This window comes from Haliotis asinina, chromosome 12 (assembly GCF_037392515.1).
Source record: "Haliotis asinina isolate JCU_RB_2024 chromosome 12, JCU_Hal_asi_v2, whole genome shotgun sequence".
In the NCBI taxonomy this organism is placed as follows: Eukaryota; Metazoa; Mollusca; class Gastropoda; order Lepetellida; family Haliotidae; genus Haliotis; species Haliotis asinina.
This window is the reverse complement of record NC_090291.1, coordinates 14,477,240-14,495,794: the sequence shown is the minus strand read 5'-3', so window position 1 is coordinate 14,495,794 and position 18,555 is coordinate 14,477,240. Positions and strand designations below refer to the sequence as shown.

Sequence of the window (18,555 nt, the reverse complement as noted above, 5' to 3'; positions counted from 1 at the left end):
AACAGCTATATGATCTGACATATGATCTGACATGATTCAAACCGTACAGGGAGCTGGGTATCCAAGTGGTTCAAGCATTCACTCGCCACGCATGTCTGAGTACCCGGCGGTAGACAGAGTCAAATAAGATATTCAGGCGCTATTCACCCGACAACGACACAAAGAAAAAAAGACTGAATAGAAGAAAAAATACTAAAAACCCAGGCCATTCACTATTCAGAGGTTCCTCTTCAGAACGTATTTGGACCACTAGGCATGGATGTTACATGTATACTGTCATAGCAGGACAAGAGGAGGTATAGTTTATCTTCAGAATTCATGAGAGAGATTTCCAATTGAGTCACCAGGACTCATGTGTCCACAATAGTGCAGTGGTATATCAGAGGACATCGGAAGAATTTTAACTACAAATTCTAGATCATTAACCGTCACAATGTGTCTCTAGAATACATACAATTCTTTTTAACAGAGTCAGAACACGTGCCACCATTTATATTCCGCTGTGGGTTACACATCACCTAGAGGATCTACTATTTTAATCAGACGAAATGTCATATATAGAGGCGCATATCTCAATAGTAATTTTTAAGCTGTTGTCATTCGTTTTAATTGTATATACTATGCAGTAGCTGTGTGCACTTTATACATTCCACCTTCCCATGCATATGCCCTTCGTAAATCTGTATGGTCTGCCCTGAATCACTACAGACGCTATAAATGGATGTTACCATCTATGGGGGAAACACGAGCATATACAGAAAGGTCAAAGGTCAAAGCTTTTGAAGCTTTTGAAGCTTTTTAGCTTTTTTTTAATGATTCAAACACATATTTACATCCAGTCACTGGAATATATCCTGTCCGCGACCTGTCCCTTGCAGACATGACCCGTTAAGGAAGGGATAGAATTGGTTTTCAGTGATCCAAGATTGTCTTAAGAGGCGAATGAAGGGATCGAGTGATCAGGCTCGCTGACTTGGTTATAACGTCATCGTATCCCACTTGTGTACATCAATGCCTGTGCAGTTGATCACAGGATTGTCTGGTCCAGATTCTATTATTTACAGATCGCCACGGTATAACTGAAACATTGTTGAGTACGGCGTAAAGCCGAACTCACCCAATCATCCACTCAAACAATAAGAAGTCAGACAAACGGTTAAATGCTATTTTCAAGCTAAAGGCTTTAAGGGTCATTTCAAAGCGACTCAGCTGTATGGAGGGATAAATCAAATCAGCAAGTGAATGAAGGTGAAGAGGCAAGAACCATAAATCTGAGTCTACCGGGATTCAAGTCAGCAGGTGATTATAGTTCTTAGCAATATTCGAGCAATATCACAGCCTAAGGCACCAGAAACGGGCTCCACAGTGTGTAAGCATGTGGGGAATCGAACCCTACTTCTCGGCGTGAATAGCGAACACTTTACCCACTCGGCTACCTGAACCAGACGTCACATTCTTTTGGCATGCCTAGTAGACACAACTCTGAGCGGTCTGGAAGACCTTGTCGTCCGCATCCAACTAATTTTTCCATTCCAAATATTTCCAGTCAGTCTGATACATGTACACGACACCATCTTGCCAAAAGGATGGTAATCAAACATCCAGACATGATAAGTAGTAATGTCCTTGTGCTCAATGTATCCTTATGAACAGGTACTACCCCCTAGCCACTTCTGACTTCTCCAAGTACTGTTTTCCTCTTCTGTTTTGGAAAGCGAGGTACTGGAAGCGGCGAAAATTTCAGTGATTCTATTGTCAGCTTCCTTCCCATCAACCCACGCACTGATTCCAGATCGGGCGGTTTGTTACCGTAATTGCCTTCCTCCTGAAATAGCGCGTCAACTGAAACATAGGAAGTAATCTTGTGCAAAGAAGACTGGAAGTCTTCCAGGGCTCGCTGTGACTGTTGCAACTCGGACAGGATTGTGTTTACTTGGGCCATGTTATGTTTATGGGCTCTGGTGACTAGCTGCTCAAGGGGTGCGTAATGGTCCTCAACTAAACTAACCCATGTACTTTTCTGGGTATCGATAGCAAACACAACTGCTGAATAGTTGTCCAACGCTTTCTGTTTCTGGTCACGTATCCGAACCAATGAACTGCAGACGTATTTCAAAAGAGGCTGCACTACACCTAAATGACCTGTAGCTTTGTTCTGTATGTGCGGAATGTCATCTTTCCACGGGAGTTTACACTGACACCATTTATGTCTCATTGCAATGCAGTCAACACATTCAAGTTTGTTGCAGGAAAAGCAAAACATACTTTTGATTGCATTGTGCGAGGAACAAACGCTGACTGGGCGATCTGTAATCATCCGCTTCATCCGCTGCTTCTCTTCTATAATACTCTGGAGAATTTCATCAGTACGGAAGCGCGATGCATAGTCTCCGTATCCACTCTTTGGGATTTTGTACGGCTGGTTGCATAAAGGACAAGGTGCTTTATTTGCAATAGGTCTTGACGCAATAAATTGGTTTAAGCATGATTTGCTTATTCGATGTGTACAGGGTAGCATTTTTGGGTCTCCAAATACCTCGGTACATATTGGGCACTGCATATCTTCATCTGCTATTCCACTTGCAGCCATAGTTCGCAGAAAAATATAATTATGTATTGTAAAACGTGTGAGTAAGGGTGATCCTTAAAAGAAAACTGGAGTGGGATGGGGGTAGTCTAGTGGTAGAAGCGATCGCTCGTCACACCGAAAACCCGAGTTCATTCCCCACATGGGTATAATGTGTGAAACCCATTTCTGGTGTCCTCGCTGTGATATTGCTGGAGTATTGCTAAAAGCGACGTAAAACCATACTCACCCACTTGTCCACTCATTCTCTCACTCACTACAAGACAAATGCCATTTTGGGCACTGCTTTTTGTCTATGCAGAAAAAAAATGTTTGGTTCCATCAGTTTATAATTTCATACATTAAAGACATCTGTTGTCAAAAGGTTATAACTTTATGTTAGTGACGCTCCTCATCAGAGCACATTGGTCGTCACTGCTTCCGTTTTGGAGACATTAGCTCTTGCAGTTTTCAACAGAGTAGTACTGTTGGCTATTAAAATATATTTCAATGCATACTAAGGTAATATTATTGGGAGGTTTTGTGAATTGAACATTTTATTCTTGTACTTTGTAATTATTGATTTTGAAGTAATTCATTCAGAATGTTCATGTTGTTTTGTTGTTTGGAATAATTTACTAACTACCAAACAGAAATATGTACTTGCACTCTGAACCTCACCAAGTCAAAGAAAGAAGCAGTTAACGTAAAACAATGAACATACCTGAACGTATGACAGACCGAACTTTTGGTGCGAGTGAAGACTTTATGTGTACTGGATCCACACAGGTCTTTATCTCGTACTGGATCAGATCAGTTCTCATTTGACTGGATGTAAATATGTGTTTTGGTCAAGTCTGCAAATTGATGCACTTGTTTACGTCTACAGTTATGTTTTCGCAATAGTGACAACATCCGTGATATTACAGCTAAGATCATACTGTGAAGAAACCACTAAACAGCTTATGAGAATGGGTGAGTTTAGTTTCACAACGCACTAAGTGATAACCCAGCTGGTGGTTGCGGTTTGTAAATGTTTGAGTCTGCACCAATCAGCTGATCAGCAAAACTATTATTGATCTACAAAATGGGGATACAGTGACACATCAACCAAGTCAGAGAACCTGACCACCCGATCCCTTTAGTCGCTTCTTACGACAGGCATAGGGTGTCAATTCTAATGTGGATCTTTACGGGTCTCTGTGCATATGTGTAAATTAATGGTGCTCGTCACGACAAGTTGATAGATCAGCGTAATTGTATTCTCTTTCATTCATTAACAAATCCTGACTAGTTCTGGTTTTTTTTCCATTTTACCTCATTCATGCACGTCTTCGTTTTATCTATCACCGTGTCTAATCGGGGTATGTTTGTATATGTAGCCAAATGGCCAACATGACATGCATTCGCTAGCATCTGTAGGGGTGGTATATGTCCATCTTGGGAAGGAAGCAGATGTATTGTCCCCACGGTCCCCCAGTGTTCTGGTATAACTTCCGTAACATTGTTGATTTTGAATTTTCCATGATCTAGTTCTAACAAATATGTGATAACCTTCGTTGACAGGTTGACAGGGTTTATTGAATCGTATATATTTGTCACGAATGTAGAACTAGTTTCCGTCACGATATAGCTGAGACGTTGATTTATATTTTTGTTCTCTATATTTATCTTTATCATTTTCTGATATAAACTCTCTCGGTAATACAGTATACATATAAGTATTCCCGTAATGCAGCCCCTTTGGAGAAGATGCTTCTCCATTTCAACCATTGACAGAAACTGATCGAAGCGTTGAATAAAAAATACCATATCGCTTAATTGCTGTGCAAGTGTTATCTTCCCTTGATTCTGTTCTCATAGCTCGAGAAGTCTGGAAGCGACAGTGGATTTGCCAGTCGAACATCAAACCACCAAAACGTTATCTAAAAGGCCGAACTATCGATCCATTATGATTTTACAGTACGTAGCGTCTAGTGGTGTTATTTTGACACTGTTGAAAACATGACTTGAATTAATCACTGTCAACAATTCTACGGGAGCACACATCCATATTCACCCAGTAACATACTCAAACAACAACCACGGTGATTCATAAAGTGAATGTTCCACCATTCAGCAACATGCAGTTATTGTTAATGTCGTGTGTTGTGGCAACCGCCAGTGAGTCAGTGTCACCCATTCACATTACAGTTCATATATACCCTAGCCCGTATTAATATTGGATTCAGTTCTGACAGATCCGTAGATTACGTACTGAGTGTATGCACGGGCGACCTCAAGTAACAGCAGCATCACTGCATAATATTCAAGCATTGCTATTCAGCTTGCTTACCGTCTTTGTACTTGTCGTTCCCCAAAGGTTCCGGGACTGTATTATCTGTGGCAATTTGCGAAGGGAAGTAACTTTGACTCTGGTCAGCTTATAGTCAAGGAAACGTAATAAAATACCAGACGAATTTTGAATGGGACAGTTTCCAACCCTTCTAAAATGTCTATGCCTGATTCGCCTTGTCAGGTGATATGTTTATAGAGATAATATTTTGTAAATTTTATGAAGGAAAATGTAGGGAATGTGAAAGATCTGCGCAACTGGGAACTGATCACATGTGTCAACCAAGTCAGCGAGAATGACAACCCGATCCCGTTAGTCTCCTCTTACGACAAGCAAAGTCACCTTTGATGGCAAGCATGGGCTGCCGGATGCCTATTCTACCCCGGATCTTCACGGGTCGGAGAATTTCAGTACCTGAACCTGAGGATATCTAGACTCGCTTCATGTACGGGTCTATAGCATTGCAGGGAGGGCTATGCAGAAGGGAAACTATTATGGTTCAGTGACTACGACGCAGTCTAACGTATTTATTGAGAAGAAGATTGGCGGTGGGGAACCTAGTGGTTAAAGCGGCCAAATGTCACGCCGAAAACCCGGTTTCAATTCCTACATTGGTACGTTGTCAAAAGCGAAATTCATTCATTCACTCACTTCGTTGACATTTGGCATCGTATCTCAAGTACGGTGACGGATGCTCATGCTGTTGATCACTGGTTTGTCTGGTCCAGACTCGATTATTTACAGAAAGTCGCCATTGCGGGGGAGTATTGCCGAGTGCGTATTTAAAGAAACGGCACTAACTTCATGTCCATCGCCGAAATATTAATGACATATATCAAAAGTGGCGAAAAGGTATACTCACTCCTAACATCAGCAGCAACAATCAGTACCACCACAATTTTCGCTCACTTCGTGAGTGAATGAATCTATTTGTACAACGCTCTTAGCAATATTCCAAATATATAAGGGCGGGGACACCAGAATCGCTTACTTCAAGGAGTTGAGGTCACCATGCTCCAAGGTTATCACTCGGAGGTACAATATGTGCGGCCCATTTCTGATGACCAGTCATAATCCTCGAATATTGCTAAAACGGTGTAAACCCAGCCTTACTCACTCACAGACTAACGCTTCGCAATATCCCATGTCATCTGTGCAACTTAGTTCTTCAAATAGGTGCTTGCTGCACACGTCAAGAGTGCGGTTGCAAGGATAAGAACAATGCACCTAATAGTTATCAAATGGGCCATAAAATATCATAGCGTGTTTGTCAGCACGTACACGGCAACGCGGGCTTTTTAATCCAGGGAGGCGAGTGGAACTGTCGTGACCCAGTAAATATTCAGACAATGCGGCGGTTTGTTGGACCCTCGTATGATGAACCGATCCTACTGAACTACATAGAAACTGTGTTAACTGCCATGCCAGATCGTCTTACGTAGAAATGTGATGGAAAGTTACAACAATATCAGTCGTATTTTGATACAGATGTACAAAGGCGCTCTTTTTCCCAGTCCGTTGCTTGTCATAATAGTAACCTCAAACGCCGCTGATGCACTCTTTACTGTGACTGGAGTCAGTGAGTGAGTTTAGTTTTACGTCGCAATCAGCAATATTCCAGCTATATGGCGGCGGTCTGTAAATAATCGAGTCTGCGTAATTGGGAACCGGTGACATGTGTCATTCAATCCAGTGAGCCTGACCACCCGATCCCGTTAGTCTCCTCTTACGACAAGCATAGGTTGCTGAAGTTTGAGGACACTAGAAATGGTTTTCACACATTGTACCCATGTAGGGAGGGATTCAAACCTGGATCCTGGGCGTGCAAAGCGAACGCTTCAAACACTTGGCTACCCTATCTCCATATGGGGCTGGATGGGTAGTCATGTTAAAACGTTCGCAAGTTCCACCAAAGATATCAGTTTGATTCCCTACGTAGGCAATACATATTTTAGTGTCCACCTCTTTAATGTTGGTAGATATCACTAAAAGAGGCTTGTTTTAATGAGAGCGTTTTTATCTCTCATCCGTGATGATCCGCGTTAGAACTGATTCTCAGCACCCTAACCGGCGACTAACGAAAAGACTCGCTTATTTGATGAGCATATGTCATCTCAGCTCAATTCCAACGATAGATGATCATACTCTTAATGACTGGCTTGCCTGATTTAGACTGGAGTATGTACTGTCCGTTGCAGAAATATCGAGGACTGGGGGTTTAAACAACAAATAATTTTCGTCTTTCATATGCATACTGGGAGTGCAAGCGTTTCGTTGTGTCATGCCATCCAAGCGTATACTTGATCCTGTGCATAGAGTTCATGTCATAGTCATGTGAAGATATGCAACGTTGAGAGCGGAGACTTCGTTTCGTTGATGAGTGACTATACTATGTTTGGCAACTTTTGAGTGTCTCACAACGAAGCACATAAGATATGTAGTCTCACCCAGTGAGTTTGTTCAAAACTGTATCTGTCCAGCTAGCAGAAACTGGGTGCCTGGTGGGATAAGGCATGTGCTCAAACACCTAACACATGTAGCTTGGGTTGTTTTTGCTCTTCAAGCATGTATTGTGCATGAAGAAATGCACATGATAAAAGACATTATCACTATTGTATCTCTCCTTTGCACGGCTGTTTCCTCCACTAGTTTACACCAGAACCACAACCAAATATCGACACAAAACATATTTGGACGCTTTATTTATTCTAACTTTTTTGATAATTTACCATATTATTGTAGATGAGGTTATTGACCTTTTAGCAATAACCGTTTAAAACTGTTGCTTAACGTCACAATCATCAAGGTCCCAAAGGCATGGGGGAGGGAGGTATTGAACATTAATATGTAAACACTAAAACATTAATATTTGACACAACTGTCAAGCCAGACAAGCTTGATGCTAAATAAAGACAATGTTAGAACGCTTCAAATAATCCGAAATTAATTCAAATGCCGTAGACACGAATCATGCTTGATATTTGATAAATCCCTGTAAAGAATAATCTTTTGACGGTTCTTTTGACGGTTTTGCTTCGTCGACTTAGACGTGAAGTTCGAGTTACCAGGTATTAATGCAACAAACTCTCTGCCAGTAGGCAACACATACGTGTAGAGGGTAAGCCTGAATATGTGTGATTAAATCCATCTTCAGCAGTATTGCAGTTAAACGACAGTGAGTCTGAAATTATTTCTTCTGGTACAGACAATCCAGTGACTGACATCATGCATGAGCATTGATCTACACCAGGATACGATGACATGCATTAACATCATCTGACCACCCGATCTCGTTAGTTGCCTCTGACGACATCAAAACGTTCCAGAACATGTTTATGGATCAGTTGTTAGTGGATTAACATTTTCATTGCGAATGTAATAATTACTATCACGTCATGTCAGTTGTCTGAAGTCACAGATGCACTGCACAACACCTAGAATGATACTCAATGCTATTCTGTGATGAGTCCTACACACAGTGATAGCATTCTGGCACGCCCAAGGGGGGTAATTCTGGGTAGTGTCATCGAGTCTGACCAGCCGATCCTGTTAGGCGCCTCTTAAGGCAAGCAGGAGTTACTGAATTTCTGACACGGTAAAGAAGTTACAACCAACTCTTTCACTTCACTATAGTCATATTTGTCAGATTCCTGAAAAGAAAGTTCCTGTTACGTGACAATGTTTCCATATTACTGCTTGACAAGTATAAGCTGTGCCACGACCTGGCAAATGACCCCAGCTTGCACATATGGGAACGCCTCTAGAACATTTTATTTGAAACAAGAGGGAAACAGTCTGTCGTCTAATTCAGTTGCCTCGTGAGAATCGTGTGATGATTGTTCTTTTGCCAAACTAAATCTCTCTACAAGACACGTTTCAAACAGTAGTGATATTGATTTCAAGCTACTGTCAGCATGTATTGCACGTCCTTAATCGTCAATCTACCTGTAGCAATCAAGTGTATTCGTCCAGATTACTTGCCCCGCCTGCATGTCACGAACGCGTTCACTGCGCTGGTTCATCTAATACTTGTCAAGCAGTAAAACGAAAGAATAGGAGTGTCGTTCGATTTCTTTTGAGTAGTATCTGTTGGTCATCCTTTCACATTAATCTGACAATTTACAGAATAACATTTGAAACATTACACCAACACTACGTACAAACGTCATTTTATGGTATAAAATTCGATGTATCCGGATACCATACCCGTCTACAGAACAACATTGACACTTACATATATTTTTAAATTTCCGTTTGTACACGCATTTTAATACTGACCAATAACACTTTCGGTGTTATCAGATAAAATATGCTACCACCCAGAATAATTACTGAAGAGTAGTATTCTTGGTTTACAAACACTAACCATCAATTGCAGCGTGCAGGTCAACACTGGAGTCATGGATGGATGTAGAGATACTTCCAATTATACCTTTAGACTCACTAGTGTAAGTATAGCCACGTTCGTCATGAACCTGATCTAACCTACATTTTGCAAGATATTCTTTTTCGTCTAAAGGTATTGTTTACACTGGAACTGATTATGAAAAACAAATTCTTACATCGGTAATGATTGTCGTGAGTCCCACAAATGATAGAAGTCAGTGAAACTAGTCGATATCTTAACAAAACTTTGCACCAAACCTCAGCTGTCTATGACATCTGCATATGCTTTTCAGCGATTTGATGCATACATGATCCTCGTGCAATTCATCTGCAATAGGTTTGCAGTCGGCTACCCCTGGTTAGTAAAGAAATCAATCTTCGATGTAACCAAATATACACATAACATATATTAAGTTTTTCAAAGTGAGTCTAAAGGGAAGTATCGGACGAATGATGCCCATTTTACTGGCCAGTTTCTGGTTAGAAAATTCAATAGAAGTGAATTTAAGACTTGATCCTAATTGGACGGTGTCGTGTTATGAGCCACGTGCCTTTCTGATTTTCCAATTTACTGGTTAAATCATTTTTTTAGTATACGCAGCAGCACTTTTTGGTATGGAGTATCAACAAAACAAAAGCAGTTATGGGCAATAAAACACAGGCAATCCATTAAATGTTGTAGGGGCTATCATTAGAATAATTCATGAAAGCACTATAGAACCATGGGCATGTTCTTTATGTTCCAAGACTCTCGCGTAAGAGTTTGACCTGAAGTAATAACCTTAAGTAATAGTCTGAATTTAAAGGGAAAAACATACTTTTTAAACGTAACACGTCTTCTGTAATATGCAATATAAACATAGAAAATAAGAAAACAAGTTCCAAATTTAAAGCAGGTAGTAATGGAGAAATCTAAACACTATGAAACTACAAACCATATTCCTTACTCTACATTCAGCAATATCGAGTTCTCATCATCTTTTGGTCATCTCTCCATAATCTATACTGCCCATCAAAAGTTTAGACTTGGTGTACATGTAGCCACTTACTTCAGTAAACTGTTCTACACTTTTAAAGTGTTTAAAGATACTGTTTACACATGAACTGGTCGTCTCTCCTTAATTTTGTTACTGAAGACAGTCAGAAAGACGATTGTACAGTTTATTTAACCGTCGTTATCACTGTTGGACATTGGTAAAAAAACAAAAGTAGGAGTTCATGTTCTTGTCTTCTATTAGAAAACATGACAAAACAGAGTTGCGTTTCTTTTGCTATTCAGTACATATCCATTGTATGAACAGAGATTTGTAAATACGTATTGATGTGAAATATATTATCATGTATGCATTATTCTACACACAAAAAAAGACTTTCAGAAACATGTTCTGAAGGAGGAACTTTCCGATTAACGGAATTTCAGTTTACATCATGTGCAACTTGAGAAGCTCCTTGGACGTGTCATACAGTATGGATGTGTCATACAGCCTGGACGTGTCATACACCCTGGATGTGCCTGGATGTGGCATACAGCCTGCATGTGTCATACAGCATGGATGTGGCATAGAACCTGGACGAGTCTTACAAAGACGTGTCAAGAAGAAATAGCCATTCGCTTTTGGCACTTTTGGAAACGCGTTTTCATTCAATTTGTGAAAAATGCAGTAGTCCATAGGTCGAATGACATAAACATGCTTAACGAAAACCTGTAGCAAATAGACTTTTTGAAACAATTTTCTCCATTCAAATAGGTAGCTATGTTATTACTCCAAAAACGCGAAAGTGTATTTTTCTTCACGAGTCTCAAATTAATTCCCTTTGCACACTGGCACATTTGCTACTTTTTATAATCATGATTCGGTATGCTATATGAGGTGCTTCGTATCATTCTCAAAGAAACCAAATATGCATAGCCTCTTGGCTTTTCGGAGTAAAGCACATTCACATATACAAAAAGATGCATACAATTCAAAGTAAAACAGTTCCAAAAGAAAATAAGTTAGACCAACAAAAGACCCGTTTTGTATCGATCAAAATGAGGAGGAATGAAGTTCATTTTCATATATCAAAATGAGCTGGAGTGCAACGGATTCTTGAAAACCCCAACACATTTTACATTTTACGATTCAAGACAAACACGTTTGTCTGTGAGAAGCAGTAGAATAGCGTTTGTCATAATTTCGAAACAAATTCCAGGATAACTTGTGAGTGCTGAACATAAACAAATATAACAAGAAATATTGTAAGTAATAGGAAATAATGGCGGATATGTTTATAGCATGGAAGACATCACTGCCAAGATCATTCATACAATGCTTCAAAACCGTCTTGTGGCTTTAGTAAAATTGGTGAAAACTTAACAAAAGACACACAGGAAGAAATGAAGTTCAAAGATATCCCTAATGGTAAATACATAATTAATGTGACATTGCTCATACATATCCAACGTTATTCCAAACGCCAGCCTTCTATTAATTAACAATTTCAGAAAAATAAAGGGCAAAAACTGACATTCGAGATCAATAATTTAACTTCAGATCTGATTTGACACGGGAGCTGGGATGTTCCAAGGCTCTTCATTTTGAGTCAGGTCACCTTATCAAAACATGATTTTCAGTGATTTTTATGATGTGTTTGAGGAAACACTTTGGTAACTCGGAGCGCAAAGTGGCAGCAAGAGTTGAATACTCCCCCGGGAGTTGAGATTGAAATACGAAGTGCTGTTACACGCTTGAACTTTCAAATTCATGCTCGAAATATTCATACATATTCAACGGTATTTCAAACTCTTGATTTCGAGTCAGGTCACCTTATCAAAATACATTTTTCCGTATTTCATGGAGGAAAGTCTTTGGTAAAAAAAACAACAACAACAACACACTTAAATGGACATATTCACACTCGAAATATTCATACATATTCAATGGTAGAATAAATGTACCTTTAACAGAAGAAGATTCCACAAATGAAACGGCGATTTTAAAGATCTCTGAACATGTAGACATTTGAACATCGCTAATACTGTGTGGATCGGAAACATGATCTCCAAGTACTCAGCGAGGTATTGCATTTATGTTCGGTGAATTTCAAACCATCTGACACAACACACCTGAATGCAGCAGAATGTCACGGGTAACAAAAGCTAGGGCCTGTAAGTAGTTCACAGCACTTCGCGAGACCTAAGCACTTCCGGTGACAATCTTTTCATAACTTTTTGAATGGCTCATGGTTGTCAGGTGAGAGTAAACCTATGATCCTTGCAGCATTAACGAATTTCCGATAAAACCATCCCAAAATTACCCAGATATAACGACTGTCAACAGCTGTGACAGCCAAGCATCTTTGTACACTTGGTTCGATCTAGTCAAGTCTTATTTCGCGGTTGCGCAATTCGAAACCAGAACTGGTCCTTGTTAAAACGCTTGTCACCGGAAATGTACCGGAATTAAGCCGGGCCCCGTCTCGCATATCGCGAGTTGATGCGAGCAAAGGGAGAAGGGAACCTGCTTGGTAAGGGAAGTAGCGTCTCCGAGACTTACAGGCTCTTATGTGTACAATGTCATTAATATCAGTCTTCAACCTTTTACTGCGATAAGAGTCTTGTCTACTTCTTGATCTGAGGATACATCCACAGAGGGTAGAACCAGATGAACCCGAGCAAACTTCAATCCACCAAACGAAACATGGGATACAGCAGTTCTCTATTTGTGTATATGTGCAAACTTGGTCTCTTTCAAACAGGATTGATAACTTAGTATCTTTTTGTAATAGTGAATATAAGTTAGGAGTTTTTATCAGTCCACGTTTGCCGTGAGGAATGACTAACGTGATCGTGTGGTCAGTCTCGTTGAATGGTAACGGTCACTGCGGTCATCCCATTTGGACACCACTGATTGCCTGGTCCAGATACAATCATTTACAGACCGCGGCCTTATAGCAGGTTAATTGCTAAACGCGAGTTAATAGCAGGCAAACATATAACAATACACAATTTAATTAAGTCTTTGGATTCGGTTTAGAGATACAAAATCAGCCTATGGTCTGAATCCTGGTACCAGTCATATCAAACAGAAGACCTAATTAATACCAAGTTTACATACCCCTTGAATGAGTCCTCAAATCGGGAGGCAGAATTGTAAAAAACGGAGTAAACGATCTGATTCTAATGAGATTGTCATGGATCTGAGCATAAAACATGGGGCCGCAACACACAACCTTGCACGCTACCAGTCACAACATCAAACACTCCTTGAAAACGTATTGACTACCCGGGTTGTGAGAGGAATGGCTTTGTATTCCCCTGCTCTTCGACGGTATTCGTCCATGTGTTCCTTCCTTGCTGGGCCCCAGTCGGGTCCTGGACGGAGGGTGTTCTTCAGCCTCTGAACAGACACAGAAAATGAAGGAATGTGTTAATGTAACCACATTGACCAGGTTAATTTATATTCACTCTGTAGAGATACATACATATAACACATTTGCCTGCATGGCTTCGTTCGTTGTATTCGAGTGAGTTCGACTTAGTTTTACGAAACAGTATTCAGCAATGTTCCAACTATTACCACCCATCAAAAGTTTAGATTCACCTAAAGCAAAGTTTAGATTCAAGCACTCACTATACACCATATATATTTACATCGGAGATGCATTTCTAAACTATCTTGTGAGAACCAACTGTAAACCTTATGCAGATGAACTGGACATAGACTATGAATGGAATAGTTGAGAAGCATGTGCAAATATCAAGCATGTGCAAATATCAAGAGTGTGCAAATATCAAGCATGTGAACAGCTGCGTTTTGATGCAAAGTTCTGTCAATAATTTGTCAATTTGCAGCGAGTTTCATTATTTATTGATTTCATCAAAATATTACTTCAAACGTTCTTAAATCGTTTAACAAGACATCACTAATCTAGTTCAGACCAGTTGACTGAAGTAAGTTGGTACATTTTCACTAGTAAGCCTAATGTTTTTGTGGGTAGTATATATGTCTGTAAATAACTGTCTTGACAAGACAATCCAGTGATCAATAGCATGAGAATCGAATTCATGAAATGCAGCGAATAGGTCCAGTCTATCATTATCCGTTAAAAGACACGAGGAACCTGACCAAGGAAACATTTGCCATCGCTTTTAGTAAAAAAAATACTAAGCATATCATGACTAGGGGATGGGATGCATTCATTTTTATGCCACTCCTAGCCGCACTCCAACGGTTGGGGAGGGGGAGCAGGAAAGAGCTTCGCACTCTGTATCCATCTGGAGAATCTACCCCGGGTCCTCGGCGTTACAAGCGAACGCGTTAACCATTATTCTACCCTATTGCCCCTGGAGACTTGAGAAATAAGCCTCACAGACTGACCAAGCGAAGAATCGTTACCCCATTACCACAGTACGCGCGAACAAGAGGCTCAGTGGAAATTGGCAGATCCCAGAACGTTATAGCTCTGTGTTAACATATACCTTCCCGTAATATTTAATGTGAACGGTTAAGCACTACGTGGGGATGGTATGGGATGGTGAGGGATGGTATGGGATGATAAGGGATGGTAAGGGATGGTATATGGATGGTGTGGGATGGTATGGGATGGTAAGGGATGGTATGGGATGGTATGGGATGGTAAGGCACGGTATGTGGATGGTATGGGATGGTAAGTAATCTTACAGGATGGTAAGGGATGGTATGGGATGGTAAGGGATGGTATGGGATGGTAAGGGATCTTATGGGATGGTATGAGATGGTAAGGGATGGTATGGGATGGTAAGGGATGGTACGGAATGGTCATAATACTGGCCATGAAGTGTACATTGCTGATACTCTACCATTCTTTTCCCACAGAGGTTACTCCTGTCATATTTTCGTTACGTAGGAAGATATGACATTAGTTGCTATAGTTTATGGCCGTCTCGTGTCATTACCTTTCGGCTAAACAACATAAAATTAAGCGTTAATCCAGCTGTCATATGTAGCCTGTGATGGTGGATTACTTGCCATAAAGTGTGAATTGATGATGGGTCAAACGTTTTTATATATTTGCTATGATTCAGGATTGTCATATGTTGTCTCTGTTGGTAAATTGATATGTGTTTGTTTGTTGTTTCTTTACAGATGCACGGTGGCTGTCCGTAAATAATCAAATCTGGACCAGACAATCCAGGAATCAACAGCACGGTTACTGTTGGGTTCTATGGGTCGAATCGTTTCATTTTTCTTATCCGCAAAAGATAAGGTTTCAGAGAAATACATGAAGTTTTAACAACATGCACTCCAGATTCTATTCATTTATTTTTTTTCAATAATAGCGTATCGGATCTATATACATGTAGTGTTTCGTTTTGGAGGTCTGCTTTGATGATATGTTTGCAGTTTGTACCTGTATAAATGACCCTTCAGTCTTGCACAGCTCCCAGACCATGAACACCGGAATGGGAATGACCGGAAGTACGGAAATGACGAACCCAATACCCCTGGCATATACTGGGTAGATATAGCCATCGTAGGTAGGCATCTTGTAGGTGTAGATTGTGAAGATGAGCGCCACCTGTCAAAGGAGAGAACATGATGATACTAGCTTACAAAGATCGTGAGGGGTTGGTTGTCCGCCATTGGTTGACTTACACTAATGCGCTGGTAAAAGAAATGCGTTTCAAATGAACAATCAAAACCAGGGCCTTTGGTGTGAGGAAAAACCTATCCTAATAGTAACGTATACCTGTGTAGGTACGTTCATGCCTTCAGGAGGTTTAAATAAGTAGTAAATAAGCATTTCTATAATGTAAATAATGTATCTATATCAATAATGTATCTATATCAATAATGTATCTATATCAATAATGTATCTATATCTATAATGTATCTATATCAATAATGTATCTATATCAATAATGTATCTATATCAATAATGAATCCTATATTTATATAGTGTGTTGATCCACACAACCAGCACATGCTCAAGGCGCTGGTGATTTTCCCTTCCATCATTGGATGTCAATCTCAAAGTCACATCGTATTATCAATCTCAACTCCCCGGGGAGTAAACAACTTTTGCATCCACTAGGCGCACCGAGTTGTTTCGGATTTCTTATCCTTACGATAACTGACGTAAATAATAATTATCTTATTTACTTGAAAATAAGAATTAATATTTAAACCTATTCATATAATCTGGTGAACCAGATCAGGAAATATATGAATTGAAGTCATCGTATTCAGGAATAATGTTGATGTTTGTTTATGGCAATTACTCTTACGAGGAAAATATAGTTGATATCGCTGCACACAATCGACATAACGGCTAGACAGATGTAATGACATTTTAAAGTTATGGCATATTTGCATTGCTTTTATCATTAAAAGCATTTGGTCCAAATTAAATCATAAAACGCTGTAACAGTGAAGACCTGGGTTCAAGTGAACATTTGGTCACATATTGTAAACCCACCTCTGGTTCCCCATCCGTGGTATTGTTGAAAATTGGTGAAGTTACGTAAAAACAAACTAACCATTTCAGCTAGATATTTTGCAACCATACTTAAAAACGTGCACTTACCAACATAAGTAATGGAGTAACAAAACACCAGCACAGTTTCATGGGTAATGATGGGGGTCTCCCAAGCATCATTTCGATGTCTCTGCCAAATCTCTCAACACCTGCAACCAAAAAAGTTTTAATTTGAGAAGACCTATGCGAGACTGATAACACAATAAGTCTTCAGCAACCTATGCTTGGGTTGGTCGGATTCGTAGGCTCGCTTATTTGGTTGCGTAGATCGATGCTCATGAGATCCATCACTGGATTGGCTGGTCCAGACTCAACTATTTTAAGACAGCCGACATATAGCTGCAAAATGACTCTGCGGTGTTAAACATCACCATCCAAATAAAACTATCTCATAAGAGCTAAGATATACATTGGCCGATTTATAACAGTGAAACATGGATTGAACACAGCTATGTACAAAGCACGATGTTCTCCAGTGAATACATACCATATATCCAGCCAATAATTATGCACTCTAAGAATGATGTCAGAAGAACACAGAATGCTGCAACGAACCAGTCTAACAGTTGGAAGACATAAATTCCACCCTGCAACAAAATGTGGACAGTTTTGTCCGTCAGTATTAACGTTATGCAAAAACGTTGTAAAAAAGTGACCTTTATATTTTACACAATTCATTAACTCTATCCCAGCTCTGTTCACTATAGAATGAGTTCAGAGATCGCCTTATCAAAACTACAGGGAAGAGACTGTGATGTAGACTGTGATCGAGAAGTCTTCAAATTAGACAACACCCTCGCTGACATTTACGTCTAATTTCATTCATCACATTAAGCAAGAGTAAAAACAAAATCAGACTAAGCTAAAGAAAAGAACATTTCTGAAATCACGGATCGTTTCAGTTCATTGTCGGAAATACGGCTTTGTGTTCATATTCCTCAAATTGGAAATTAAAATAACCTTTATTAAATATGATGTTCACAGATTGTTCACGAATATTACTGACGAGACAGATAAGGCTGACAACCGGATCGAAGGTCAACTACAGCCAGTCAAAGTGCTGACGGTTGAGGGGCCTAGAGACAACATTTAAACGTTTGGCATCAAGGTTATCTTGATCTATCTTGATCTACCTTGATCTATCTTTCAGTTGTAAACGAATTACGTGAACTTACATTTGTAGCAATAGGAAGGGCTACTAAGTAGCTTATTGCTGCCAAGGAGGATGTTACAAGTAGCCTCTTCTTCCTCAGCTTGTTAGGAAAAGCGTCTAAAATGCCGCTAACAAGTGTCTCGAACATCCCAAACTGTACAAAATAATATAAAACATATTGTTAAATATGGTTAATTGGTAGGTGTTAAACGAAAAGTGACTATTAAAGAAGGAGGGAGGGATGGAATGGATCGTGGGAAGGAATACCCTAAGGACGTTTGAAAAAAATATATGACTGTGTTCCGGCGAAGAGTGACCAACATAATATCGTCCAATATTATGTCGAAGTTAAAGGGACCAATAGGAAAAGGTTCGAGTTATCCGAAGTTTGACTCAAACGAAGCATACATTACTAAATAAAGAATAGGATAACCGGAGCAAGATTTAACAGATTTGCAAATATCGACAAACCCGATCAAATGTTCGGACTCATTCACTAGGTTGGTGGGATCGTATCGCATTTGCGTGGATCGATAATAATGATGTCAGTAAGTGATCCCCTCTTCCCTCGATTTTTTCAGAAGTCGAACATAAGTCTAATACAGATCGAATATT

At 39.8% G+C, this 18,555-nt stretch overlaps 2 protein-coding genes across 2 annotated transcripts in view; both read right to left on the bottom strand.

Annotated features, from left to right (window-relative positions):
* Window positions 1–1,663: 1,663 nt before the first annotated feature.
* Window positions 1,664–2,590, bottom strand: LOC137258245 (tripartite motif containing 13-like). Its single transcript, XM_067795844.1, has one exon. It carries the CDS (start codon window positions 2,588–2,590, stop codon window positions 1,664–1,666), a length of 927 nt encoding a protein of 308 aa, XP_067651945.1.
* Window positions 2,591–7,586: 4,996 nt separating this feature from the next.
* LOC137258953 (sodium- and chloride-dependent glycine transporter 1-like) overlaps window positions 7,587–18,555 on the bottom strand; it is a 34,502-nt gene continuing 23,533 nt past the window's right edge. The window contains exons 10-14 of the mRNA XM_067796649.1: window positions 17,963–18,094; window positions 17,275–17,374; window positions 16,836–16,936; window positions 15,660–15,827; window positions 7,587–13,666 (exon numbers count right to left, since the gene is read on the bottom strand). Of these exons, the coding sequence (XP_067652750.1) occupies window positions 13,523–13,666; window positions 15,660–15,827; window positions 16,836–16,936; window positions 17,275–17,374; window positions 17,963–18,094 (645 nt within the window). The 3' untranslated portion in view covers window positions 7,587–13,522. The remainder of the gene's footprint in view (window positions 13,667–15,659; window positions 15,828–16,835; window positions 16,937–17,274; window positions 17,375–17,962; window positions 18,095–18,555) is intronic.

Excerpts from the sequence above, each read along its gene's own strand:
- LOC137258245 (XM_067795844.1), bottom strand. The coding sequence starts at position 2,590 with ATGGCTGCAAGTGGAATAGCAGATGAAGATATGCAGTGCCCAATATGT.